At 37.9% G+C, this 27,265-nt stretch overlaps 1 protein-coding gene across 5 annotated transcripts in view; it reads left to right on the top strand.

The window, feature by feature from the left end:
• ATF1 (activating transcription factor 1) overlaps positions 1-18,364 on the top strand; it is a 90,605-nt gene extending 72,241 nt beyond the window's left edge. For 4 of the 5 annotated variants that reach the window (XM_059185358.1, XM_059185361.1, XM_059185359.1 and 1 more), the window contains 4 exons: positions 4,273-4,403; positions 8,015-8,197; positions 8,283-8,442; positions 16,849-18,364. In XM_059185358.1, coding sequence (XP_059041341.1) covers positions 4,273-4,403; positions 8,015-8,197; positions 8,283-8,442; positions 16,849-16,993 — 619 coding nt within the window. In that variant the 3' untranslated portion in view covers positions 16,994-18,364. The remainder of the gene's footprint in view (positions 1-4,272; positions 4,404-8,014; positions 8,198-8,282; positions 8,443-16,848) is intronic. The other variant, XM_059185362.1, reaches the window with a different exon arrangement.
• Positions 18,365-27,265: the final 8,901 nt, after the last annotated feature.

Genomic DNA, 27,265 nt, shown 5'->3' with positions numbered 1-27,265 from the left:
CACCCATTCATAAATGTTCAGCAGATAAGTGAAATGGGCATCCCTAGCATTTGGGCAACTGAACTATACATAGGACAGATAATGGCTCACGTCCCAGACTGACCAGTAATTCATGGTGCACATAGGGACCAGATCTGAATAACACTGCAAAAAAAGGCTTAGAAAACTGAACTAATGTTGGAATCACAGTCCACTGAATGCTTGTCAGAATTTGTGACCTGGACACAACTAGTTTGATCCAACTAGGTTGAGCCTGCTGAAACAAGAATATCAGATACTCTCCAGAGAATTTAAACAGGAACCATATCATATAATATTGAAAATGTCCCCAATAACTTGGCATACAAGAGAACGTGGAAAAATCCTAACTGCTTATGAAGACTGTCAGCAGATGCCATAGATATTGGAATTATGTGACAAGAACTTCAAAGGAGCTATTATTAAAACGTTCTAAGAAGCGTGAATTCTCCTGAAATGAATGGAAAGATAGTAACTCCTAACAAAAAAGTACAAGATATAAAGAGAACCAGATAGAAATTTTAGAGCCGAGAAATGTAGTAACAAATAAAACTTCACTGGATGAATTCTATAGGAGACTAAGGATAAGGAGGTAGCCAGTTTCAAAGATAGTTCTTTGGAGACAATCCAGTCTAAACAAAAGAGATTAGACAAGCTCACTAATTTCAATAAAGATTACAGAAATTCACTAAGTCCCAGGAATTTGTGAGGCAATACCAAAAGTTCTAACATTTATGGGTCATAGGAGAAGGAAGAGTGTGTTGCAGAAAAAAATCTTTAAAGAAAACAATAGCCAGAACGTTCCCATATTTGATGAAACCCACAGATTGAAAAAGCTTAGCAGGGATACCTGGGTGGCACAGTCGGTTAAGTGTCAAGACTCTCAGTTTCGGTTCATGATCTCAGGGTCGTGGGGTTGTGCCCTGTGTTAGGCCTAGCATGAAGTCTACTTGAGACTCCCTCACTTCCCTGGTGCTCATTCATTCTCTCTCTCAAATAAATCTTTTTTTTAAAAAGGCTCCACAAATGCTAAGCCATATATAAACACAAAGAAACCCCTACCCAGACAGGTCATGATCAAACTGCTGAAAAGTAAAGATGAAGCACACTTTCGTGAGCAGCCAGAGAAAAATGACACATTACTTAAAAGGGAACATTGTGATTCATTAGAGATTTCTCATCAAAACCAAGGAGGCTAGAAGAAAGTGAAATATATTTCTAAAGTGTTGAAAGAAAAAAAATGGATCCAGAATTCTGTATCTAGTGAAAATATCTGTCAGAAATGGTAGGTGAGGTCATTATTCTTGGGTGAAAGAAAACTTAGAGCAATCACTGACAGCAGACCTGCTCTAACGTAACTGCTAAGAAAGCTCTGAAGACAGAAATCTGGAAGGTTAGGAATGAAGAAACAGCAACAGCACGACCTGGGCAAGTATAATGAACTGTTCTCCTTCTATTGAATTCTTTAAACTGTGTTTGGTTGACAAGAAAAGATGGCATTGTCTTGTGGCTTTCAGTGTATGCAGATGTAACATACAAGACAACTACGGGGGCGCCTGGGTGGCTCAGGTGGTTAAGCATCTGCCTTCAGCTCAGGTCATGATCCCAGGGTCCTGGGATGAACCCCTCACTGGGCTCCTTGTTCCGAGGGGAGCATGCTTCTCCCTCTGCCTGCCACCCCTCCCCCGGCTTGTGCTCGTACCCTCTGGCAAATAAATAAAAAATCTTGACAAGATTTTTCTAAGTAGACAGGGTATCTATATTATAACTGCTTAGAGCAATTACTAAATATTAGGAGATTTAGTCAAATATGATTAATTAAAATGGACTTCTGAAAAACCTTCAGATAACCCAGAAGAATACAGAAGACTTCTTGTTTTTAAGTAAGCTCTGTGCCCAACGTGGGGCTTGAACTCACAACCCTGAAAGTCGAGAGTGCTAGGCATCCCCAGAAGACTTTTTAAAAAACAGAAAGCAAATAATAGGTAGATCAGGTGATACCAATATTTATATTAAGACATGAATTTAACCAATTCAAAGATTTTATAAAATTATAAACCCATATTCCTCATGAATATAAACACAGAGATCCCTAGCAAAATACGAGCTAAGCAGACCAAATCCAACAATATATAAAAGGCATTATACATGATTATCAAGTAGGATTTTATGCCAGGAATGCAAGATTGGCTCAATACCTGAAAATCAATTAGTGTTATAGATATTTATAGAATAAGAATGAAGAATATATGGTCATCTCAATAGACACCCCCCAAAATTTGACAAATTGAGTACCCTTTAATGATAAAAATGCTCATCAAACAAATAGAAGGGAGCGCTTCAGCCTAATAAAGCCCCTCTGCAAAAGCCTGTAACCAAAGGCATATGTTATCGTGGAAGACTGAAAGTTTTCTTCCTAGGGTCATAAACCCAACAATGCTGTGGACATCTGCTCTCGTGACTTCTGTTTAACATTGTATTCAGGCAGTTAGGCAAGAGAATGAAATAAAAGGCATCCAGATTGGAAAGGATGAGATGACATGATTACATATATAGAAGAAAATGTTAAAGAATCCACTGTAGTAGAGGTAGTTAACGAATTCATCAAGGTGGCAGGATAGATTACCATCTGTCGATTCTTGGTATATGGTACATAGGTGTTTTAATTTCTGTACTTTTCTTTATGCTCAAAATGTTTCATAACTTAAAAGTGAAAAGAAACTGGCACAGTATTCCACAGTCTCTGGTAAGGCTGGCTGCAGAATGCCATGTGGGCATCTGTGAAAGGGATTCTGGAGCTCTGTCCTGACCCACCCCCTCAGCCCTTAGGGACACCAGATGGGAATGTGGATTCAGTAAACCTCTCCAGAAGATTCTGATACGTAAGCAGGTTTAGGAGCCAGCATGCTCATTTTACAGATGCCTAACACGGAGACCTATAGGACTGCCACTTCTCTTATTCTCCGTGTGGACATCTGTTGATATACTCTTTGGTTGTATTAGCTCTTATTGGGAAGATTGGTAAGGAGACCACATTGGAGAACCAATTTTCAGCATGTTATAGAAGAGCTGAAGGAACTAAAATTATTTGGCCTCAAAGAAAGAACTGTAGCAATTGTCAAATACTGCAGTTAGGGCATGGATATATAGTTAGAGTTAAGCTTAGTTTCTTAGCTTCATTCACTGGGTGGAATCAGCTTTGGATCTAAGTAAGAAAGGGATAAGTAATTGAATGGTTTGCTGTTTGGAAGTTGTGGGTGCCTTATTCCTGGAAATAGAGGCTGTTAGGAATGTTAGGGAATTCCTGCATAGGCTGGAAAGTTGGCATACATAAATGGAAGATCCTTTTTAGTGCTAAGGGCTTTTTTCCCCTTTTGTGACTATTTTTTGTTGCTTCCATACAAGTATTTCAGTTTTCTGATTTTTCTACAATGAACATAGAATTCTTAAGGAAAGATTTTTTTTCTCTTCTCTTTTTTCTTTTTTCTTTTTTCCCTTAGAAACAAATAATTCTTATTTGTCCCTGCACTCCCAGTTGTGTTTTGAAGATCTTTCCTTTCAGATTCAGAAGGGAATCCTTCTCCATCCTTGTATTCCTGCTTAAGTCTCATTTTACCAAGTCTGAGGATATCGGTGGAATTATATTTACTTCTTGTTGATATGAACAATTTTATTGGGGCATGTGGCCGGCTTAGTCAGTGGAGCACGCAACTCGTGATCTCGGGGTTGTGAATTCGAGCCCCACATTGGATATAGAGATTACTTTTTAAAAAATCATTCATAAATAATTTCACTTATCACTAATACTGTGTGCTTTTTTATAGTAGCATTTTAAATTTTCTTGTTGTTTCTTAGAACTGTGGGCTTCTCACTATAGAGTTGAAGGTTGAAAAATTTTTTTTTTAATTTGGTCTTTTTAAATGAAGGTCACTATTTAGAAAATGAATACTATTCTTGTTAGTTAATGAAATACCTTACAATGGAGTCTTCTGTTTTGTAGGGGAAAGAGACCTTTCCTACCTCTGTAAGGGGTATTTATTCAGTGTCTCTTTTCAGGTAGCCAATAGATAAGGCGTAACGAGTCTGCAGTACACATCATACAGTAGTCTGTGCTAAACTAAAACGGTTCCTTGACACAACAGTTCAGATGTCTAGTAGATGAGTAAACTTCTAACCTGAGACTGAAAAGGTTGTAGCAATTTGTTTTTGTAAAGCTGTCCTCATTACCAATTAATAGAGTTTTATTTTTCACAGAAAAATTTTGAAAGATCTATCTTCTGAAGATACACGGGGCAGAAAAGGAGACGGAGAAAACCCTGGAGTTTCTGCTGTCACTTCTATGTCTGTTCCAACTCCCATCTATCAAACTAGCAGTGGACAGTACAGTACGTATAGGAATGAATTTTTACATGATGGGCACACAAAAACTAACTTCGATAAAGAAGTGGTATATAGAAAGACAGTCATGCTTTAATAGTGAGGATAACTTAAGAATAGCATTTTGAGCCAAAAATAATGCGAAGTACTTTTTCTGCATGATCACATTTGCTTCTTACAATAATTCGTCAGATAGGCAGTTACTCAATTATGAGGAAACTGATAGAGCCTTAAGAGAGGTTAGATAATGTCCCTACAGTCACATAGCTTATAAGTGATACACTTACTTTGGATTTTTGACAAATTCATGGAGTTGTCTAACCACTACCACAGTCAAGATATAATTTTGTCACGCCCACCGAATTCTTTGTTCTGTTCATTTGTGGATGATGTCTCCTTCCATTCCTAACTCCTGTTCTTCAAGTCTAGTTGACTCTTGCCTCAAAATCTGTGTCCCATCTGACCCCCTCTCACCTCTCCAGTCACTGCCACCCCCTTTGCTTTATACCCTGGTCTCAGTACTGTGGTGGTCATTTGCTTCCATTCTTGCTCTCACTGTTTCCCATACTGCAGCCAAAGCCATTTATTTAAAATGTCACTTAGATCACAACACTTTTGCTCCAGATCCTCCAGTGGCGCTCCATCACACCTTGGATAAGTTCTGTATGGGGAGGTTATATCCAGGACCTGGCCTTACTTACCCAGCTCCGCTCTCATCTGCCATTGGATGGCATCTGGCGCCACAGACTTTCTTGCTGTTTCTCCAGCACATGCAGCTTGTTTCTGCCTCAGGCTGTTCAGGCTCGTCCTCCCTGCTGCCTGGCACATTCTTCTCTCAGAGCCTCACAGGACTTGCATCCTCACCCCTGCTCCACTTAAGTGTCACTTCCTCAGAGACCACTCTTTTTAACACACACTTTTTGGTTAGCTTTCTTAGCATTTTTATAGCATTTTTAAAATAATCATAAAAAAGTATATATTAGTTTTTTAATCCTAGATTATATAGAATTATTAGCTCATTTATGATCTGTTCTTAAGGATAAATTCTTGAGGGGCAAGAATTTTGTCTTGTTCACAACTGTGAACACCAGGCATAGAACGCCTGGGGCACAGTAGGCTTTCAGTGATGTTTGTTATGAATAAATACTTAAAGATTATATTAAAAGAAGACCGCAGTAAGGACACATAAGAAACTGAGAACAGTGGTTGCAAGGAAGGATACCTGGGAGCAAGATCAGAGGCGGTTGAGAAGTTTACTTTCAAACAGAAGTTCACTTTTAAATAAAACTTTTTTTTTTTAACTGTATACATGCATTATGGTTTTCAAAAAAATTTTTCTTAAAGCAGCATATTAGCAAAATTATATGTTAATATGACTTATTCTAAAACAAAATTAGAAATTATGAAAACTATATAGAAACTTAGGCTAATATTGTATATATGATTGAAATAAGTACAATACCAACTAGTATTTAAGACAGCATGATCCAATAGAACTTCCTTGATGATGAACGTGTTCTGTATCTGCACTGGCCAGTACAGTAGCCGCTAAGCTAGTGTAACTACTGAGCACTTGAAATGTGGCTGGTGAGACTGAGGAACTGAATTTTTTTATCTTGTTTTTTTAGTTAATTTAAGTCATTGATGGCTACTGTATCAGTGCAGATTTAGAGTAAACTCAACCAGGTAAATACATAGGTTAAACAAAAACAGGAAGGGGACGCCTTGTGGGGGCTCAGTCAGTTAAGCATCTGCCTTCCACTCAGGTCATGGTCTTGGGGTCCTGGGATCGGGCCACGTTGGGCTTTGTGCTTGTGGGGAGTCTGCTTCTCGCTGTCCCTTTGCCCCTCCCCCCACTCATGCGTGCTGTCTCTGAAATAAATCTTTTTAAAAAATAGGAAGATATGTTACAAAAATGTTACAGTTCTGTATCATTGCATATACTTAACATCACAAGATGTAGGTCTATACGTGTATGTGTATGGATACACATATTTTGGTATGTATTAATATATCAGTCTATGTGAACCTAGGAAAAGATTAGGAAGGATGTATACCAAAAATAATGGTTACCTCTGGAAGAGGGTATGGGGTGGCCAGTGGAATAAATAGAGAATGGGGGTTTTATTTTTTATTTATAATGTGTGTTACAGAAGTGGAGATTGCAAATAATTGCTAATATAAATTTAAACCTCTGTATCTAAACACTGCCATTACTTCTAGTCATATAAATTAAAGTATATGGGAGTATTGGTTGTGTGCCTGTGGGTGAGGGATACTTAAAAACTCCTGAAAGAGGGCGCCTGGGTGGCTCAGTGGATTAAGCCGCTGCCTTCGGCTCAGGTCATGATCTCAGGGTCCTGGGATCGAGTCCCGCATCGGGCTCTCTGCTCAGTGGGGAGCCTGCTTCCTCCTCTCTCTGTCTGCCTCTCTGCCTACTTGTGATCTCTCTCTGTCAAATAAATAAATAAAAAAAAAAAAATCTTTAAAAAAAAAAAAAAAAAAAAAAAAACTCCTGAAAGAAATTAGTTTCACCTAAAACGCACAAATACAGACAAGTGTGCTTTGGCTTTCTGATAGCCAAAGTGTAAAAGAAAAAATCCAATAATAGTCTGATAAGGGGGTACAGAGATGAGGCATTAAATTCTAAAAGGGATTTTTTTTTTTAAAGATTTGTTTGTCAGAAAGCGAGCAAAGCAGGGGAGCAGCAGGCCGGGGAGAAGCAAGCTCCCCGCTGAGCAGAGAGCTCTATGCAGGACTCTGTCCCAAGACCCTGGGATTATGACCTGAGCTGAAAGCAGACACTTAACCAGCTGAGCCACCCAGGCGCCCTCTAAAGGGGATTTATTGTGTGGAATTGTATAATGCTGAAATGTTTTCTATTCGGTCAAACCTTTTGGTATTTCATTTAAGGTTTGAGAGGAAAGCATTAACATAAGTAAAATTTATTGAAAAATGCCTGGGGGGCACAAAGAAATGTGGTCTGTATATGGGCTTTCTCATGACCACCTTCCTGGTTCACTAGGAAATGACTTGAATAGATTACATTTTTAAAATATCACTTATGTAAATAACAGTACTTTTTAAACAGTGGTTACACAGGACAGCAGAGCTCAGAAACAGTATGAAGATTTTTGTTTTCATTGTGTAACTTTAATGCTATTTAAAATTTTTCCATAGGCACAGTTTAATCTATTCAAAAATATTTTTGAGCTTATTTGAATAAAAATCACAAGCTATGTTAATGTTTCTTTCTACTTATTTTTCCTTTGAAAGTTAGCCATTGGTACCCTCTCCTAATGCGCCACAACTGCTGTGACCACAGTGGGAATTAGTGTGCAGTGCTTCATGGAGACCAAGATGTGTTTTGACTAATCAGTTATATTGTATAGTTTGAGACTAAATTTAAGATTAGTGCATCTGAACTATAACATTTTATGGAGAAATGCCATTTTATTTCCTTTACATATAGTTCACTCAGAGTAGTCAACAGGTAGCAAGTGGAACTGCATGCAAACCTGTTTTAATAAGTAGTGGTGTTTGGGTGTTTTTTCACCAATCCTTTGCAATTAGTGTGTTGTCTAGCCTTACAATAGCTATGTTCTCTCTTTGGTTAAAGTTGCCATTGCCCCAAATGGAGCCTTACAGCTGGCCAGTCCAGGCACAGATGGAGTACAGGGACTTCAGACATTAACCATGACAAATTCAGGCAGTACTCAGCAAGGTACAACAATTCTCCAGTATGCACAGACCTCTGATGGACAGCAGATACTTGTGCCCAGCAACCAGGTAGTTGTACAAAGTAAGTATGCTTAAGTGTCTGTGGAGAACTTCCCGACATCCTTTCAAAGACACCTAGGCATTCATTCATTCTTCTGACCGCACAGCTGCAACGGGAGATATGCAGACGTACCAGATCCGAACCACGCCTTCAGCCACTTCACTGCCGCAGACTGTGGTGATGACGTCTCCTGTGACTCTTACGTCTCAGACAACCAAGACGGATGACCCCCAGCTGAAAAGAGAAATAAGATTGATGAAAAACAGGTAGGTGGTAAAATTGTACTGCCAGAATAGGTAATGTTTCTGTAAATCTCAAAACATAACCATGGGTTAAATGCAAGTGTGTATTAAAAATGAGAGAGGTGTGGGGTGCCTGACTGGCTCAGTCGGTGGATCACCTGACTCTTAATCTTGGGGTTGTGAGTTTGAGCCCCACGTTGGACATAGAGCTTACTTAAAAAAGAGAGATTTGTATCAGCTTTTTTTTTTTAACTGAGTTTTATGTCTAGTTTATCTCCAGTTTATTATGTCTAGTTTATTTCCAGTGGATTGGTATGTCCCATTGCTGTCTCTTTATTTAATATATTGTTTTTTTAAATAGTACTGTTAAGCAAACTTTTCAGCATTTTTTTTTTTTTTTAAGATTTTATTTATTTATCAGAGAGAGAAGGGGAGAGAGCGAGCACAGGCAGACAGAATGGCAGGCAGAGGCAGAGGGTGAAGCAGGCTCCCCGCCGAGCAAGGAGCCCGATGTGGGACTCGATCCCAGGACGCTGGGATCATGACCCGAGCCGAAGGCAGCTGCTTAACCAACTGAGCCACCCAGGCGTCCCTAAGCAAACTTTTCAAACAATAACTTTGTTCTTGTTGGGCTGACAGAACTTAAATGAAAGTAATAATTCACTGCTTGCCATTGACAGCAAGAAGAGGGAAGAATTCCTACAAAAACTGATGAACACAGAAATGCTCCTAAAAAATGAAATTCACCCATGAATATATAGAAGTGATTTAACCTCCAGAAATATTTACTTTCTTTTTAAACATATTTTATTTTTAAGGTTTTTTATTTATTTGAGAGAGAGATAGCAAGAGAGCATGAGCAGGGAGGAGAGGGAGAAGCAGGCTCCCTGCTGAGCAGGGAGGTAGACACGGGGTGCACACTGGGGTGCATGCGGGATGTGGGGCTTGATCCCAGGATTCTGGGATCGTTACCTGAGCTGAAGGCAGATTCTTAATGACTGAGCCCTGCAGGCACCGCTCATTTTAAATGTATTTTAAACATAGCTTTATGAGCTATATGTACATCACCCGTGAAAAACCACCAGTCTTTGAGAAAAGGGGATAATGGGTAGCCTTCTGCAGTGAGTACAAGGTGGGGGGGGAGAAAAAGAATACCAGTAAACTAACTGTATTAGGAACCAAAAAGGGTAAATACCCAGGAATAAAACAGTTTTTAAAAAATTACAGTAAGGGGGCGCCTGGGTGGCTCAGTGGGTTAAAGCCTCTGCCTTTGGCTCAGGTCATGATCCCAGGGTCCTGGGATCGAGCCCCATGTCAGGCTCTCTGCTCAGCAGGGAGCCTGCTTCCCCCTCTCTCTCTGACTGCCTCTCTGCCTACTTGTGATCTCTGTCAAATAAATAAATCTTAAAAAAAAAAAAAAAGAAAGAAAAGAAAAATTACAGTAGGATTCTGTTTTCAGCTCCTCACCAGTTAAGACAGCTAGAATAAAAGGATGATTTTCTAAAGCAATAAAAATGATCATAAAAGGACTGGAGAGACGCATTTAATTACTTCAGGATAAAAGTTTCTTTACTAAAAACTAAGGCATCATCATAAATGAACTTGTTGACATAGCAGGGACTTTGTTTTTGGAGGTTCCAACAAATGCCCTAAGACAAGGAACTGAAGTAAGTTATGTAAATATTAGAAGAAATTGTGGGTTTTTTTGTTGATATGATTGTGTACCTAGGAAACCCAAAAGACTTTTAAAAAATTATTAGAATGAGAATTCTCTTTCTGACAATATGACCTAGGTTATGTAATATTTTTAAAAGCTTGGTGAAACATAAAAATCACCCTTTTAAATGATTGAATGAGCCTACAGGAAAGTAAAATATCTGTTGAGGTTAGGAGTGAACCAGAAGCACAAGACCATGAGGTTAATAAGTACTGAAGTAGCCTCTGTAAATTCTGTGATAAATTCAAATCTTTGTGATTGCTACAGCTTTGGTACTCAGAGGGGACCAGGGATAAAGCCTGTGGTCTGTGTAGGCTACGACACTGGATCAGAGATTTTTCTTCATGAAGTCAGCACCCAAGAAGTGTTCTACCAAACACAGGGGTTCTAAAATTGACCCTTGAACAACATAGGGATTGGGGCACTGACCCCTCACAGTTGAAAATTCATATATAACTTTTGACTCCCCCAAAGCTTAGCCTCCTGTTGACCAGAATCCTTACTGAAATAGTCAACACGTATTTTATATGTTGTATGTACTATATGCTGTATTCTTAACATAAACTAGAGAAAAAGTGTTATTAAAACATAAGGAAAATACATTTTTGGTTCTATATTTATTGGGAAAATTTGCATATAAATAGCCTCACATAGTTGAAATCTGTGTTGTTCAAGAGTCAGCTGTCATATAAAGATGGGTCCATAGTGCCCCCAACGTTTTGGAAAAAGGCATTCTCAACACAGGCTTTAACAAATTCCCGCACATTGAGTTCCAACAAATACAAGTTGAAAAACCACAGACTACCCAAGGAATTAATTAGGCCTCCATCATTATATGTGCCAACACCTTTATGTAATTTTCACAGAAATTTTTGAGGTGTGTGTATTACTTCAGTGTTTTTTGAGATGGGGAAGCGGAGGCTTAGGTTACTTTATTTGCCCAAGGTTAAACTACTTAATAAGTGGTAGAGGTAGGATTTCATGAACACATGCTCCAAGTTCCAGAGTCCAAAGACTTAGATACCACACACTACCTACCTTTCAGGAGCTAGAGTCAGCAGAAAGAGAGACAGAAGAATGAGTTATATAAAGTATTCAGTTATCTATTATATTTGAAGCGGAAAAAAGGGATGTCATTGAAAATCATCAAAAATTGAGAGGCTATAAAAATGATAAAAATTGGGAAAGATAAAACTTATTAGCAAATACATATTCATCTGCTTAGAATATCGAGGACAGTCATCCACAAGAAGAAGAAGAAATGATTCTCTTCAGCATTGTCTTGGAAATCTTTGACAGCTTAGTAAAACCGTAAAAGGATTGGTGGGGGGAGCTACAAAGATTTAAATGAAAGAAATGAAACCTCTTTTTTATATAATTGCCTATTTTTTTATTAAAGATTTTTTTTTTTTTTTAATCTGACAGAGATCACAAGTAGGCAGAGAGGCAAGCAGAGAGAGAGGAGGAAGCAGGCTCCCTGCAGAGCAGAGAGCCCAATGTGGGGCTCAATCCCAGGACCCTGGGATCATGACCTGAGCCAAAGGCAGAGGCTTAACCCACTGAGCCACCCAGGTGCCCCTAATTGCCTATTTTTTAAAATGGACTTAGAAAAAAAATTATTAGAAGTAATAAATTTGTAAGATTGCTAGATGTAAAGCCCATTTTCAAAAACCATATTTCTTTACATCAGCAGTGGCTTGATAAATAATTATTAAAAAGATATAATTTATGTTATCAACAAATAAAATTCCCGAGAATAAATCTAACAGAAGATGTCCAGGATGTTTATGAAAAACACTGTATAGTGTTTCTGAAATACATTAAGGAAGATTTAAATAAATGTAGAAGTAAAGACTGTGTCCATAGATGTGGAAACTCAGTATTATGAAGATGACTGTTTTTCCCCCAGTTGATCCATAGATGCAATGCAGTTGCACTCAAAACCCAGACAAGTTGTTTGAAGAACTTTACAAGAGATACTAAAATTTGTAGAAGAGTAGAGGGCCAAGAACAGCCAAAATATTTCCAGGCAAGAATAAGGTGAGGAGATACCAAGTTTTATTTAAAGCTGTAGTAATTGAAACAATGTGATACTGGCATTGAGAAAAACAAAATGACCAAAGAAATAGCTCAAAAATAGGTACATGGACACATGAAGCCCTGATATGACAGGACAGATTATCAGGGGAAGGAGGGACTCCTCAGTAAGTGGTACTAGGATAATTATTGATACATGAAAAAATACTGGATTTCTTTCTCACACCATACACAAAAATCACTGCAAATGGATTAACAACGCAAATATGAAAGGTGACATTTTGAAAATTTTCAGTGAGAATATATAATTTTAATGGTTTCAGGAATAGGGAAAGATGCCTAAAACACCTCAGAACCCCTCCCATACCCAAACATCATTAACATAAAAGATTAGTGAATCTTCATTGATAATATCTGTTCATTAGAAGATGGGGTGAAAATATAAGCTTCAACCTTATAGAGCATACATGTAGCAGATCTAACCCCCAAAAAGATTTTCTTTGAAAAAATAAAAATATCTTCTAAATTAGTAAGTACAACCCAGTAGAAGATGAATAGGCCTTTCTCAGAAAACACAGTGGTTAATCATATGAAAGATTGCTTGCCCTTATCAGCAAAGAAGCTCAAATTAGTACTATGTACTTAAATATCATTTATCCCCACCCAACTGACAAAAATCTTAAAGTCTAACCAGAAATTGGCAAGGTATTGGAACAATGGAACTCGGAGACTGCTTATGGAGTGAGAATTAGTATGGCCACTTTGAAATTAATTGGCTTTACCTTGTATGGTTGACCTGGATATGCTCTGCGATTTAGCTGTTTTACTCTGCACATGTGACTGTGAGAAACTGTTGTGGGAAGTGTGCATAAGAATGTTCACACAGGGGACGCCTGGGTGGCTTGGTTGATTAAGCAGCTGCCTTCGGCTCAGGTCATGATCCCAGTGTCCTGGGATCGAGTCCCACATTGGGCTCCTTGCTTGGCAGGGAGCCTGTTTCTCCCTCTGCCTCTGCCTGCCTCTCTGTCTGCCTGTGCTCGCTCACTCGCTCTCCCTCTATCCCTGACAAATAAATAAATAAAATCTTTAAAAAAAAAAAAAAGTTCACACAGCAAAAATCAGGAAACCACCAGAATACTCATCAGTAACAGAAGGGCTGCCTTAACTGTGGTTATGTTTATACAGTGGGATAGTGTTCATTTGTATTGACTGAGTGAACGATCACTTTAACATGAATAAATATTAGAAAGATAAAATTGAGGGAAAACAAGTTGTAGTTTTAGAAAATAAGCAGTTTTCTAAATTAAGTTTCTTAAAATAAGTTTAGAAAATAAGCACAGCGGGTTCTTCAACAGTATAGATCATATTTTCTCTTGGTTAAGTTTGGTGTTGGGTTTACATAATCATTTTGTCATTATGCTCTATAACTTACAACACATACAGTCTTTTGTATGTATACCAATCCATAATAAATTGTAAAACCACAGGGATTATAAGGAAATTACTAAGTTTTTTTGTGAATTAACATCTTAAAATATAATAGGAAGTAATATTCACATTAGTGACAAATCATAAATTACTTAGTAAATTCAATAGGAAAGGCATAGGATCCACATTTTTAAAATGTATTTAGAGCTAAAACCGTTGGAACATAGAGAAAATATCAGTGTTCTTCGATGAGGACTATTAATATAAAATATCAGTTCTTCCAAAATTCACATATAATTTTATTGTGATTCAAATTAGAATCTGTAGATCTCCATGGAATTGGACAAAATAAGATGAAAGTTTACATGAAGAAAAAAGTATGCAAGAAAGGTCAAGAACGGGGGCGCCTGGGTGGCTCCGTCAGTTAAGCATCTGCCTTCAGCTCAGGTCATGATCCCAGGGTCCTAGGATCAAGCCCCACATTGGGCTTTCTGCTCAGTGAGGAGCCTGCTTCTCCTTCTGCCTGCCACTCCTGTACTCTGTGTCAAATAAATAAAATCTTTGGGGAAAAAAAAAAGAATGGTCAAGAACATTGGAGCGCCTGGGTGGCTCAGTGGGTTAAAGCCTCTGCCTTCGGCTCAGGTCATGGTCCCAGGGTCCTGGGATAGAGCCCCACATCGGGCTCTCTGCTCGGCGGAGAGCCTGCTTTCCCCTCTCTCTCTGCCCACGCCTTTGCCTACTTGTGATCTCTGTCTGTGAAATAAAATCTTTAAAAAAAAGAAAAAAAAAAGAGAGAAAAGAAAGAGGTTACTTGTCCTGTTAGGCATTGAAACATACTTTCTAAAGCCACCATAATCAAAACTTGGTATAAGTGGGGCACCTGGGTGGAAAAAAAAACAAAACAAAACCCAAAACCCCCCACAAACCACAAATTTACATAAACAAAGGGACAGACAGTAATATTAGCAAACAGGGTAGAGCCCAGAAATAGCTTTTTGTGTTAGTTAAGTACAACACTTCTTAAGGATAGTTTAATAAATGTTAGCTGACAAAGCTCCACATCTGAAAGAAAAGTAAACTGGACTCCTATCTTATATCACATACAAAAGTCATTCCAGATGGATTAAAGATTTCATTGTGAAAAAATTAAGCTATAGAATCTTCAAAATTAAGAGAAGAAGATACAATGTATGGAATTTTAATCTAAGCCAAGAAAAAGACTAAAAAAGAAACATTTATGGTTTAAGATTTAAAAATGTGAGAAATCAAGGGGCAGATTAGAAGAACAGATAACAGGGGGGTGCCTGGGCAGTTGGTTAAGCGTCTGATTCTTGGTTTCAGCCTGGGACTTGATCACAAGGTGCGAGATCAAGCCTGAGGTTGAGCTCTGCACTCAGTTCTGAGTCTGCTTAAGACCCTCTCTCCCTCTGCCCCCTCCCCACATGTGCAGACACATGGGCAGGCATGGTCTCACTCTCTCAAACAAATAAATCCCATTTATTTATTTATCTATCTATCTATTTATTATTATTATTTTAAAGATTTTATTTACATGACAAAGATCACAAGTCAGCAGAGAGAGCAGGCTCCCCACTAAGCAGAGAACCCGATGCGGGGCTCGATCCCAGGACCCCGGGAGGACCCAAGCCGAAGGCGGAGGCTCTAACCCACTGAGCCACCCAGGCGCCCCATAAATCCTTTCTAAAAAAGATAAAGGATTAATATGTATAATGCACAGAGAGAGTGTTAGGTTGTTTGTAATTTCTCATCGTAAAACAAAGCATGAATGGAAAAAGGGGTATGAATACACAGGTTACATATGTAATCCAAAAAATGTTCAGTCTCACTAGTACTAATTAGGGAAATGAAAATGAATTAACAATGAAATACTGACACGGCAGAGATCTCTACCAACATAGAAGTATCATTAAAACTGTATGTGTAAAAAAGCAAGTTTCAAATAATACCTGCATTATATAGTATAGAAAAATAATCAAAATACTTTTTTAATACTATATGTATGTAATATTCTAGGGGGGGCCTGGTGGCTCAGTCAGTTAAGCGTCTGCCTTCAGCTCAGGTCATGATTCCAGAGTCCTGGGATGGAGCCCCGTGTCAGGCTCCCTGCTGAGCAGGGAGTCTGCTTCTTCCCCATTCCCCTGCACGTGCTCTCTGTCTCAAATAAATAAAATATTTTTTAAAAAAATATTCTAAGAGGACATGTACAAAGCTGAGTGTAAAGCACTGTTTGTAATTAAAACCCAAATAAAGGGGAGCCTGGGTGGCTCAGTGGGTTAAGCCGCTGCCTTCTGCTCGGGTCATGATCTCAGGGTCCTGGGATCGAGTCCCACGTCCGGCTCTCTGCTCAGTGGGGAGCCTGCTTCCCTCTCTCTCTCTCTCTGCCTGCCTCTCCATCTACTTGTGATTTCTCTCTGTCAAATAAATAAATAAAATCTTTAAAAAAAAAACAAACAAACCCAAATAAAAATTAAAGAAACTGTGTAAAAGCTAACTGGAGGACCCATAAATTTTGCTCCTTGGTATTTATCCAGGAAAAATGGGACATCTATTCACAAAGAGACAGACATAAGCATAGCAGCTTAAAACTAGAAATAGCCCAAATAATCGATAAACTGTGGTGATGGTCACACAGTGGAATACACCAGCAACAGTAAGGTAAAAACCACTGTGCAGCAACATCGATGAGCCTCAAAAATATGAGTGAAGAACACCAGGGACACCTGGGTGGCTCAGCTGGTTAAGCGTCTGCCTTCCCCTCAGGTCATGATTCCAGGGTCCTGGGAATTGAGCCCTGCATCGGGCTCCCTGCTCAGTGGGAAGCCTGCTTCTCTGCCTGCAGCTCCCCTCCTTGTGAGTGCTCGCTCCAACAAGTAAATAAAATATTTAAAAAAAAAAAAAAAGGACCAGACAACAAGACTATATTCTGTAGGAGGCTGTAGAATAGGAAAAGCTTCATCTGGGGTGATAAAAATCAAAACAGTAGTTGTTTGGGGAGAGGACTGACCAGGAATGGGCCTGTGGGAGCTTTCTGGGACAACATAGATGTTCTGTCTTGATAAGTGTGTGGGTTATACAGGTACATGCCTTGGCCAAACGGAATGAATTCTGCACCTAAGATCAGTGTATTTCGGTGTCTGTAGATGACCAGGGAGGACTACCGAGGTGCATTTACCAGTTAAAGAATGTGAACTTCTTTTCTAACACTGGTTTTTAATGCTTATATTTAGAGAAGCTGCTCGAGAATGTCGCAGAAAGAAGAAAGAATATGTGAAATGCCTGGAAAATCGAGTCGCGGTCTTGGAAAATCAAAACAAAACTCTAATAGAAGAGTTAAAAACTTTGAAGGATCTTTATTCCCATAAAAGTGTTTGATTAAGAAAGAAAATATTTTTGCAGACTTGCCTAAAAATTAGATGGATTTCTTTTCTTTTTAGTGGAGTTTATAAATTAAAAGGTCAAAAATGAAGCTTTTTATTTAGGCTTTTGCAACTCAAAGATAAATATCTTATGCAAGAGATGTGGTGACAGAAGATAAAATGGAAAATGACCTCAAGAAAGTTACTGGCACAACTGGAAACTCTAAAAATTAAACCTACTCAACAAGCAGGAAATGAACTTCACCAGTTTGAATCTTCTAAATACCAAGAATCCAGAAATGGCAGATAAGATGAAATCTGGTAAACTGGTTTTTTAAAATAAATCAGTTTACCCTGTAGGTTTGCCTTTCTTATTGTTTCTTAAATTTCTTTTCAATTGTGTGTGTGTGTGTGTATCTGTTTTATTTCTGCCAATAAATTCTAAATTACAAATAGAAAAGCTAATACATAACTAAATATATAAATTATGTTTTCTGATTATGTATACTTGTTCTATTGTCCAATCTTTTAAATGGGTTTTTTAAAGTTTGTTTTTTGGACTTGAGAGGGGTTTTGAGAGTTGCTTGGGTGAACTATTTTTGAGGCTTTGTCCTAAAAGGCATCTAAGGTACATGAATGGAGTGTGGTGATTTTGTAACTTTTTTTTTTTATCAGATTGGAAAGTGAACTTCTGTTTAAAAGTTTGATACTTTTAAATAGCTTGTTTTTTTTGGTTACTCTGGGAATGGAGATTTTCTACAAATATATAATAAATTGTTTTTTGATTCTGTATTCAGTATGCAGTTGAATATACATTACTTATTCTGTTGTGCTTTAATAGAATGGAATGTTTACAGGCCCTTAAGATGATATTAGAGTATTTTTTAAAAACCTTCTGAAGATGCATACCAAAGTTTTCCAAGAGGATTTTATAACCAATTTAATGTAAGGTTTATCAGATTCTAAAAAGTATAATTATTAAGGCAATTTTATGTTAGAGTCTATTTTGTAATGTAGTGAATGGTACATTTCTAAGAAAAGTGACTGCCAATATATTTTTATAGCTAATCTTTATAAATTCTAAAGTTGAGTTTTTAATGATTATTTTAAATGTTTATATAGTTTGTTTAGTAAAAAAAAAATATTTTGCATCTCAAAGTATCATTTTTATATAATGAAAAGTTTCCAGATTGGCTAACATTTGAATTGCAAGTTTTGTATGCAGATTTATCCAAAGCTCAAGAATGTCCATCAGTACACCAGTGTTTAACCTCTGTATTCCAGTTTGTATACACTTTGAAATTGTAATGCAAAACTATTGTGCGCTTCTTACACAATATGTATCATATTGTTGTCTGTGAAATTAAAGGATATTTGATAAAATTAAGTTTGCTGAATGTAAAATACATTGCTTGATATGTGAACAACAAGCTTCCTGATAGCCATTCTGTTAATGACACTAACTATAGTACCTTTCTAGTTTTAAAATGAGAATAAATTTAAAATTCTGGTCCATACAACTTGTTTTAAGAGAGGATATCTTTATATATTTGATTCAGTCAGAACCAGTTCTAACAGTGACTAAATTTTTTGTTCTGCAAGTGTTTATTAGGACATGGTTAACGAGCCTATTATGTAGAAACCTTAATTGACAAATTTGTGCAATTTTTTTTTTTTTTTAAGATTTACTTGTCAGAGAGAGAGAGAGGGCGAGCACAGGCAGAGTGGCAGGCAGAAGCAGAAGGAGAAGCAGGCTCCCCGCCGAGCAAGTAGCCTGATGGTGGGACTCCATCCCAGGATGCTGGGATCATGACCCGAGCCAAAGGCAGCCGGCTCAACCAACTGAGCCACCCAGGCACCCCCAAATTTGTGCAATCTTAAATGAAAAATTTTATTAACGGTATTTTAAGAAATTGGGACTCTGTTGATTTGGCAGCAGTTTGTAAAAAAAAGTTTGATCACCCGTGGGATTACTTATATCACTTACTATTTGGTATAAAGCCAAGAGGAGGTCCAGGCTCAATGTGTTATATCAAGAGAATTTTAAAAGATAATATAGGGTAGATGTAATGCTTGGCTGTCCCAGGGATTATTTAGTTCTTAATGCCTTAACAGCTGGACATCATAAATATTTATAAACTTAACACTGTCTGCAGACTTCGGGTGTAGGGCCTTGCTCTCACTAAATCAAGTTACCTAGGCTAGCAGTGTGTAATGGGCATGAGCAAGCATACCAATGATTCCATAAATATGTACCAAATTATCTCTCAAGATGTTTTTCTAACTTGAATCCAATGAGGGGTTTATGAAATTTTGAAAGTGATTACAGTCTAAACCTAAATTAGGCTCCAGAAGTTCAATAGACATATTATTTCCTTAGTTCAATTTACTGTTCTACATAAATTTATTATCAGTTTATTTATATGTTGATGGAAATAATTACTGCCCATGAACAAAGCTTGTATATATAAGTTGTCGCTTTTAATTTTATTGTGCAGAGCTTGAGTGGCATGTATTAGAGCTTTGGAAATCTTACTACAGTTAACCCTTGAACAATGCAGGGGTCAGGGGCATGGACTCCCATGCAGTCAGAAATCCACGCACAACTTTTAACTCCCCCAAAACTCCTACGAACCTGCTGTTGACCGGAAGCTTTACCCGTAACAGTCAATTAACACATATTTTGTATGTTCCATGTATTATAAACTGTTCTCAAAAGAAAGCTAGAGAAAAGAAAATATTAAAATCACAAGGAAAATACATTTCTAGTACTGTATTGAAAAAAAAATCATGTTTAAATGGACCTGCACAATTCAAACCTGTGTTGCTCAAGGGTCAGCTGTATACTTGTTCATTCAGTTATTGAAGTTCTTGGTTAAATGTGTTTTTCTCCAATGAAAACACACGGACATAGGAATGACAGAAAAATAAGTATTTATGGCTTATAATTATATAGTTGTAATGGCAGTTCTAATTTCAGAAAAGATGCTGTAAAAATGATATAAAATCAATGTAATTGGACTAGGCGTGATTTAAAGGAAAGTCACAGATTAGAGTAAAACAGAATAATGTCAAAGTATATGAAAATCTAATTAGTTATATTACTTTGTTACACAAAGTAGGTTTTTATTTTTAATAAATACTGCTTGTTTTTACTGTAAAACAAAGTAAAGGAATGCTTGTATTCAGGTTATAGAGTTCAGAAGCCTGTGCTAGGAAGTTTGGCAAGAATCTTTCCAAGGACAGTTATTTGGAGGAGGTTTAGGCCAGTTAAACTTTTTTTTTCTTTTTTTTTAAAGAGACACATTCTGTTAATTCTATCCCCTAGTGTAAGTTTCTTTATAGCAAACATTAGGCATTAGAGATCGAGTCTTTAGTAACCAGGGATCTGGGACTTAAAGCTAGTATCTAACTATTCAATCCTAGTAGTTTTGAGGTGCCTGGCTGGCTCAGTCAGTAGAGTATGCAGCTCTTGATCTCAGGGTTGTGAGTTCAAGCCCCATGTTGGGTTAGAGCTTGAAATTTATTTTTTGGTAGGGGCTTAACTTGAAAGATAAAGAAAAGGGCACTAATTCCATTTAAAAAGTAAAATAGTAGTCTCTCCTCCTTACTAGACCCTACGGGGGAGGCTCTCTTGTGCTTTCCCATATCCCCACAGTCCAGAGCAGTGCTTATCTGGGTCATAGGGCTGCACCGTAATGTTTAAAGGAAAAAAGGTCTGGGGTTTTAATTCCCGAAGGCATAGAGAAGTTTGATACTTCGCCCAAATCACACAGTAAATAACAAAACTAGGCTTCAGAGCTAGGTGTGATCAACTCCAAAAGTCTGTGGTCTTAACCTTCATTATGTACATTCTGATCTGTGTTGAAGTGTCTGAAAAGCTTTGTTCATTGTATTGACCCATTAGCAAAGATTTTTAAAGTTCTATTTAAATGTGTCCACTAGATGGCAGCCTTCATTTTAAAATCAGGAAAGTTTTACAAACTTTCACAAGTTTAACATATCAAATCCTTATATACCCATCATTCAGAATAACAAATGTTAACATTCTGTTATCTTTATTTCTGACCACTTTCCGATCCCTAGTCCAATTTCTCTTCCTAAAGGAGACCACTACTTTGAGTTTAGTGTGGGTCCAGCCCTTTTTTTAAAATTTTTTCTTAAGTAATCTCTATACCCAGCATGGGGTTGGGACTTAAAACCCCAAGATAAGAGTCACATTGTCTACCCACTGAGCCAGCCAGATGCCCCCAAATTCGTGTTTTTATATTAACTACATGAATCCATAAATAACAGATTTGATAATTGTCTTTTTCATAAGTCCATAAATGGTATCTTAATAATGTGCCATTCTCTAAATAAAAGGTCAAGAAGACCATACAAGACTTGGGATTTTATCTATGGCAACAGTACTTTGTTTTGGGGAAAATAAATGAACATCAAAGCTTTTCATTTTCTACCGACAATAATTAGATATTTAATATCACAGCTGGAAAAAAATGCTTCCTTCCCCTCTAAATGTTTCTTAATTCCTGAAGCATTCTGCAGATAACACTTAGGTTAAGTTTACAAAAAAACTAAACAAAAATGGACTTAGAGCAATGAATTTCAAAAAGGAAAATGAGAAGACCACATTACTTCTTGGCCCACTACTCATTATCTTCATAAGTAATCAAATGCAATTTCTATGAGTTAACAATACAGAAGGGTTAAAAGGAAAAACATAGAAAAATTTATACCAAATACTAGACAAAGGAAAGCACTGGTATAGCTATGTTTATATTGAGCAAAATAGACTTTTTAAAAATATTTGAGAGAGAGTGAACCAAGTGGGAGAGGCAGAAGGAGAGGGAGAGAGAATCTTATACTCCAGGCTGAGCGCCTGGAGCCCAACACAGGGCTCGATCTCCCAACCCTGAGATCATGACTTGAGCCAAAACCAAGAGTAGGAAGCTTAATCAACTGCACCACCCAGGCACCCCAACAAAATAGACTTTAAAGAAAACATTACTTGGGGACAAGACCATCACTCTAAAATAAGATTCAATTCATCTGGAAGATAAAACATCTAAACTTAAATGATCATAATAATACAGGGTCAGGATGTGAAGCAAAATGCAGAAATACAATGAGAAAGAAAAAGGAACAATCTTAGTAGGTTTATAACATCTCTCTCTCATGATCAATGCAAAAACCAGGAAAACAATCAGTAAAGACATTGATTTGAACAAGTAAAAAACTTGACCTAATATACTGAACTTCATCAGCTGTAAATCACCATTGATTGTCAGGCATACTATTATTTTAAGTACAAGTAAGAAAGACCCTGAGATCAAGACCTGAGCTGAGATCAAGAGTTGGAGACTTAACCGACAGTCACAGGCACGCCCCTTAAGTACCAGGAAGAAGTGAAAACCACCGCTCATAAAAGTGTGACAGGCCATTGATGGCCAGATGCATACTGATATCAGAGATGTTTTTTGTTTTTTTTTTTAAGATTTTATTTATTTATTTGACAGAGAGAAATCACAAGTAGGCAGAGAGGCAGGCAGAGAGAGAGAGGAGGAAGCAGGCTCCCTGCCGAGCAGAGAGCCCGATGCGGGACTCGATCCCAGGACCCTGAGATCATGACCTGAGCCGAAGGCAGCGGCTTAACCACTGAGCCACCCAGGTGCCCCTTTTTTTTTTTTTTTTTTTTTTTTAAAGATTTTATTTATTTATTTGACAGAGAGAAATCACAAGTAGGCAGAGAGGCAGGCAGAGAGAGAGAGGAGGAATATATCAGAGATGTTTAAACATGAAAACATATATCTTAAAATCAGTGAAATTCAACGTAGAGTACAAACCAGAAGTCATTCTTTTCAAACACGTAAGAGTGTTTATAAAAATAACCAGATATTGAGCAGTAAGTCTCAACAAGTTCTTCAAAGGACTGGTTTCATATTACCATGTTCCATTGATCTAGATGTGTCTATCCTCTCACCCAAAACCACAGTCTTGATTACTGTAGCTTTATAGTGAGTCTTGAAATCAAGTAGTACGAATTCTTATTAAGTCTTATATTTTGTTTTTGGGTTTTTTTTTTTCCCCATTAAAATTGTTTCAGCTGTTCTAGTTCCCTTGCCTTTCTATATAAATACTACAACTTGGGGTGCCTGGGTGGCTCAGTGGGTTAAAGCCTCTGCCTTCGGCTTGGGTCATGGTCCCACGGTCCTGGGATCGAGCCCTGAGTTGGGCTCTCTGCTTGGCGGGGAGCCTGCTTCCTCCTCTCTCTCTCTCTCCCTGCCTCTCTGCCTACTTGTGATCTCTGTCTGTCAAATAAATAAAACCTTTAAAATAAATAAATACTACAACCTGCCTCTGTGTGTGTGTGTGTGTGTGTGTGTGTGTGTGTGTATGCCTGCTGGATTTTTACTGGGTTGCATTAAACCTACTTATAGATCAACTGGGGAAATACTGACATCTTAACAATACTTAGGCTCCTAATCCATAAACACATCTCCTTTATTCAGATCTTTAAAAAAATTTATTTTTTAAGATTTTATTTATTTGTCAGGGGTAGAGGAAGAGAGAGAGCGAGCGAGCACAGGCAGAGAGGCCTGGAGAGGCAGAGGGAGAAGCAGGCTCCCTGCCGAGCAAGGAGCCGGATGTGGGACTCGATCCCAGGACACTGGGATCATGACCTGAGCCGAAGGCAGCCGCTTAACCCACTGAGCCACCCAGGCGTCCCAGATCGTTTTATAAATATTTTTCCTCAGATTTTTTTCTCTTGTTCTTTTTCTTTCTGGCGTAGGGACCATGCATATATTTTCTCAGATTTATACCTAATTATTACTTTTTTTCTTACAGCTATTTATAGCCCTGGGAGTGGGGCAGGGGAGTTTAATGTCCATAATGCCATCTGTGAATAGACAAAATTTTATCTTTAAAACCTGGGGGCGCCTGGGTGGCTCAGTGGGTTAAGCCGCTGCCTTCGGCTCCGGTCATGATCTCAGGGTCCTGGGATCGAGTCCCGCATTGGGCTCTCTGCTCAGCAAGGGGCCTGCTTCCCTCTCTCTCTGCCTGCCTCTTCATCTACTTGTGATCTCTGTCAAATAAATAAATAAATAAATAATCTTAAAAAAAAAAAAAAACCCTGTATGCTTTTAGTTTATCCTGCTTTATTTTACTTTCTAAGATTTGTAGCACAATGTTAAATAAGATTGATAAGAATGGACTTACTTCATTCTTAATTTCTGTCAGTCTTAAGGGGCAAAACCACTCAGTTTTAACATTAAGTATGATATTAGCTGTAGGATTTTTGTTTTGTTCTGTCTATAGAAGCCACTTCTCAGGTTATGGGAGTTTCATTCTGTTCCTAGTGCATGATATATGTATGTATTTTTTTTTTTTTTATCAAGGACAGATGTTGAATTTTATCAAATGCTTTTCTATACCCACTGATATAATCATGTAGCTTTTATTAGTTTGTGTACATGATAGGTTTTATTAACTGATTTGCTAATATTGAACCAGTCTTGCATTCTCAGGAGAACTACCACTTGGTCATGATGTATAATCTTTTTTATTAATTCTGGACTTGATCCACTAATGTTTATTGAAGATTTTTGTGTTCTGTTCATGAGAGATATTGGTCTGCACTATTGTGTTCTTGTAATGTCTTTTGTGGGTATCTGGGTAGTGCTGTATTTATTTAATGAATTGCTATTAAAGAATTATAATTATTTTAAGTATGATAATGGTGTTGCAATTATGTTTTTTTTAAGATTATTTATTTATTTATTTGACAGAGAGAACAAGTAGACAGAGAGGCAGGCAGAGAGCGAGCACGAGAGAAGGAAGCAGGCTCCCCACTGAACAGATAGCCCTATCTGGGGCTCAATCCCAGGACCCTGAGATCATGACCTGAGCTGAAGGGAGAGGCTTAACCCCCTGGGCCATCCAGGAGGCCCTGCAATTATGTTTTAAAATACCTTATTTTAAAACTACTTAACTTTTGTAATTCACTTCAAAATAATTTTGGTGGTGGGGGAAAATAGATAGGGATATAAATGTATCAAGATTGGCCATGAAATGATAATTGTCATGGAGTTTATTCTTCTATCTTTATGTTATTTTTCCATATCAAAAGTTTAGAAACTAATAATGGTGCTGGAAGTACTGGTTGTTCACATAGGAAAAATGGAAATTGGATTCCTACCAAATACCATACACAAAAAGCAATTCTGGGTGAATGGAAGATTTAAATATGAGAGACAAAACCTATTATAAAAACCTTTAGAAGGTAATGTAATGACTACCTTTAAGACCTCAACTTAGGGAAGGATTTCTTAAGTGGATCACAAGAAGTACACCCTAAACAAGTCACCAAAAAAACCCGAAACACAGGGAAACATTATTAGATTCAGTTAGAAGTGAGCATAAGAGAAAAATAATAAAATTAGAACAGAAATCTATGAAATTGAAAACAGGAAATCAATGGAGAAAAAGCAACAAAACAGAAAGCTAGTTCCCTGAAAAAATCAATACAATTGATAAGCCTCTAAATAGGTTAAGAAAAAAAAGTAGACAAAAATTGATATTAAAATTGGAAGAAGGAACATCATTACTGATTCTACAGACACTAAAAGAATAAAGAGTTGTCTGAACAACTCTGCCAACAGATGGGACAACCAGATAAAATAAGACACAATCTAAACTCACATGAACAGAAATAGACAATCTGAATAGATCTATATTTATTAAAGAAATTGAAATCAATAATGAATAACCTTCCAAAGTAAAGAGCACTAGATCCAAATGGATTCACTGGTAAATTCTACCAAACACTTAAGGAATGATAGTTACACTAATTAAATTACACCAATTCTCCACAAACTCTTTCCGAAAATATAAACAGAAGAAATATTTCCTAACTCACATTACCCTAAAACCAAAACCAGACAAAGATATTATAAGAAAACTATGGACCAATGTTTTTCATGAACAAATGCAGACATTCTCAATATATTAGCAAATAAAATCCAACAGTGTATAAAAAGAATTGTACACCATGACTAAGTGCCATTTATCCCAGGTATGCAAGGCTGGTTCAACATTTTATCTTTGAGAAAGAGCGAGGGAGGGAAGATGGGGGAGGGGCAGAAGGAGGAGAGAGATTCTTTGTTTCTTTCTTTCTTTCTCTTTTTAATTTTATTTGTCAGAGAGAAAGAGAGAGAGTGAGTACAGGCAGAGAGAGAAGCAAGCTCCCTGCTGAGCAGGAAGCCCGATACAGGATAGAGGACTCAATTGCAACACCCTGGGATCATGACCTGAGCCGGAGGCACACATTTAACCAACTGAGCCACCCAGGCGCCCAAGGAAGAGAGAATCTTCAGCAGACTCCATGCTGGGGTTTGGGACCTGGGATTGGCTGGGGGTTTGGGGGGCCGGTGTCAGGGCTGACTAGGTCTGGAGTTGTACTCCACTTGGGGCACATCTGAATTAGTCCTAGAAATCTTTTTAATACACATATTTTATTATGCAGACTTTAAATATTAACAACGATGTGCATATCCACATACCCACCACCTCATTCACTACTTTGGTTTTACTGAATGTTTAAACCGTGTCAAAGAATACAGTACAGTGTGTGCACAGTTTGTTTATTTTTGGTGGACAGCAAAGCGAGGTCTAGTGAGCGACAGCAAAGTGATAGTACAAAACTCCCAAGGAGGGAAGAAACCCTAGGGGGTTGCCCCAGTGTATGTGCAGTTTAAAGAATGACAATAGAATAATACTCACTTAAGAAAAAGTGGCTCAGGGGCGCCTGGGTGGCTCAGTGGGTTAAAGCCTCTGCCTTTGGCTCAGGTCATGATCCCAGGGTCCTGGGATCGAGCCCCGAATTGGGCTCTCTGCTCCACAGTGAGCCTGCTTCCTCCCCTCTCTCTACCTGCCTCTCTGCCTATTTGTGATCTGTCACATAAATAAATAAAAATCTTTAAAAAAAAAAAAAAAAGGAAAAAACATTGATGTTACTCTTGAAATCCCCTGTATACCCCTCCCTGATTCTCTCCCTTTCTCTTTCCTTCAGAAGTAACCAGGATTCTAAATTTTGTATTCATTATTCCACTGATTCTTTTTTTTTTTTTTTTAGAATTTTATTTATTTATTTGACAGAGATCACAAGTAGGCAGAGAGAGAGGAAGGGAAGCAGGCCCCTGTTGAGCAGAGAGCCCAATGCGGGACTCGATCCCAGGACCCTGAGATCATGACCCAAGCCGAAGGCAGTGGCTTAACCCACTGAGCC

Source organism: Mustela lutreola, chromosome 8 (assembly GCF_030435805.1).
Source record: "Mustela lutreola isolate mMusLut2 chromosome 8, mMusLut2.pri, whole genome shotgun sequence".
Classification (NCBI taxonomy): Eukaryota; Metazoa; Chordata; class Mammalia; order Carnivora; family Mustelidae; genus Mustela; species Mustela lutreola.
The sequence above is the reverse complement of the archived record's forward strand: the minus strand, read 5'-3'. Positions and strand labels throughout refer to the sequence as shown.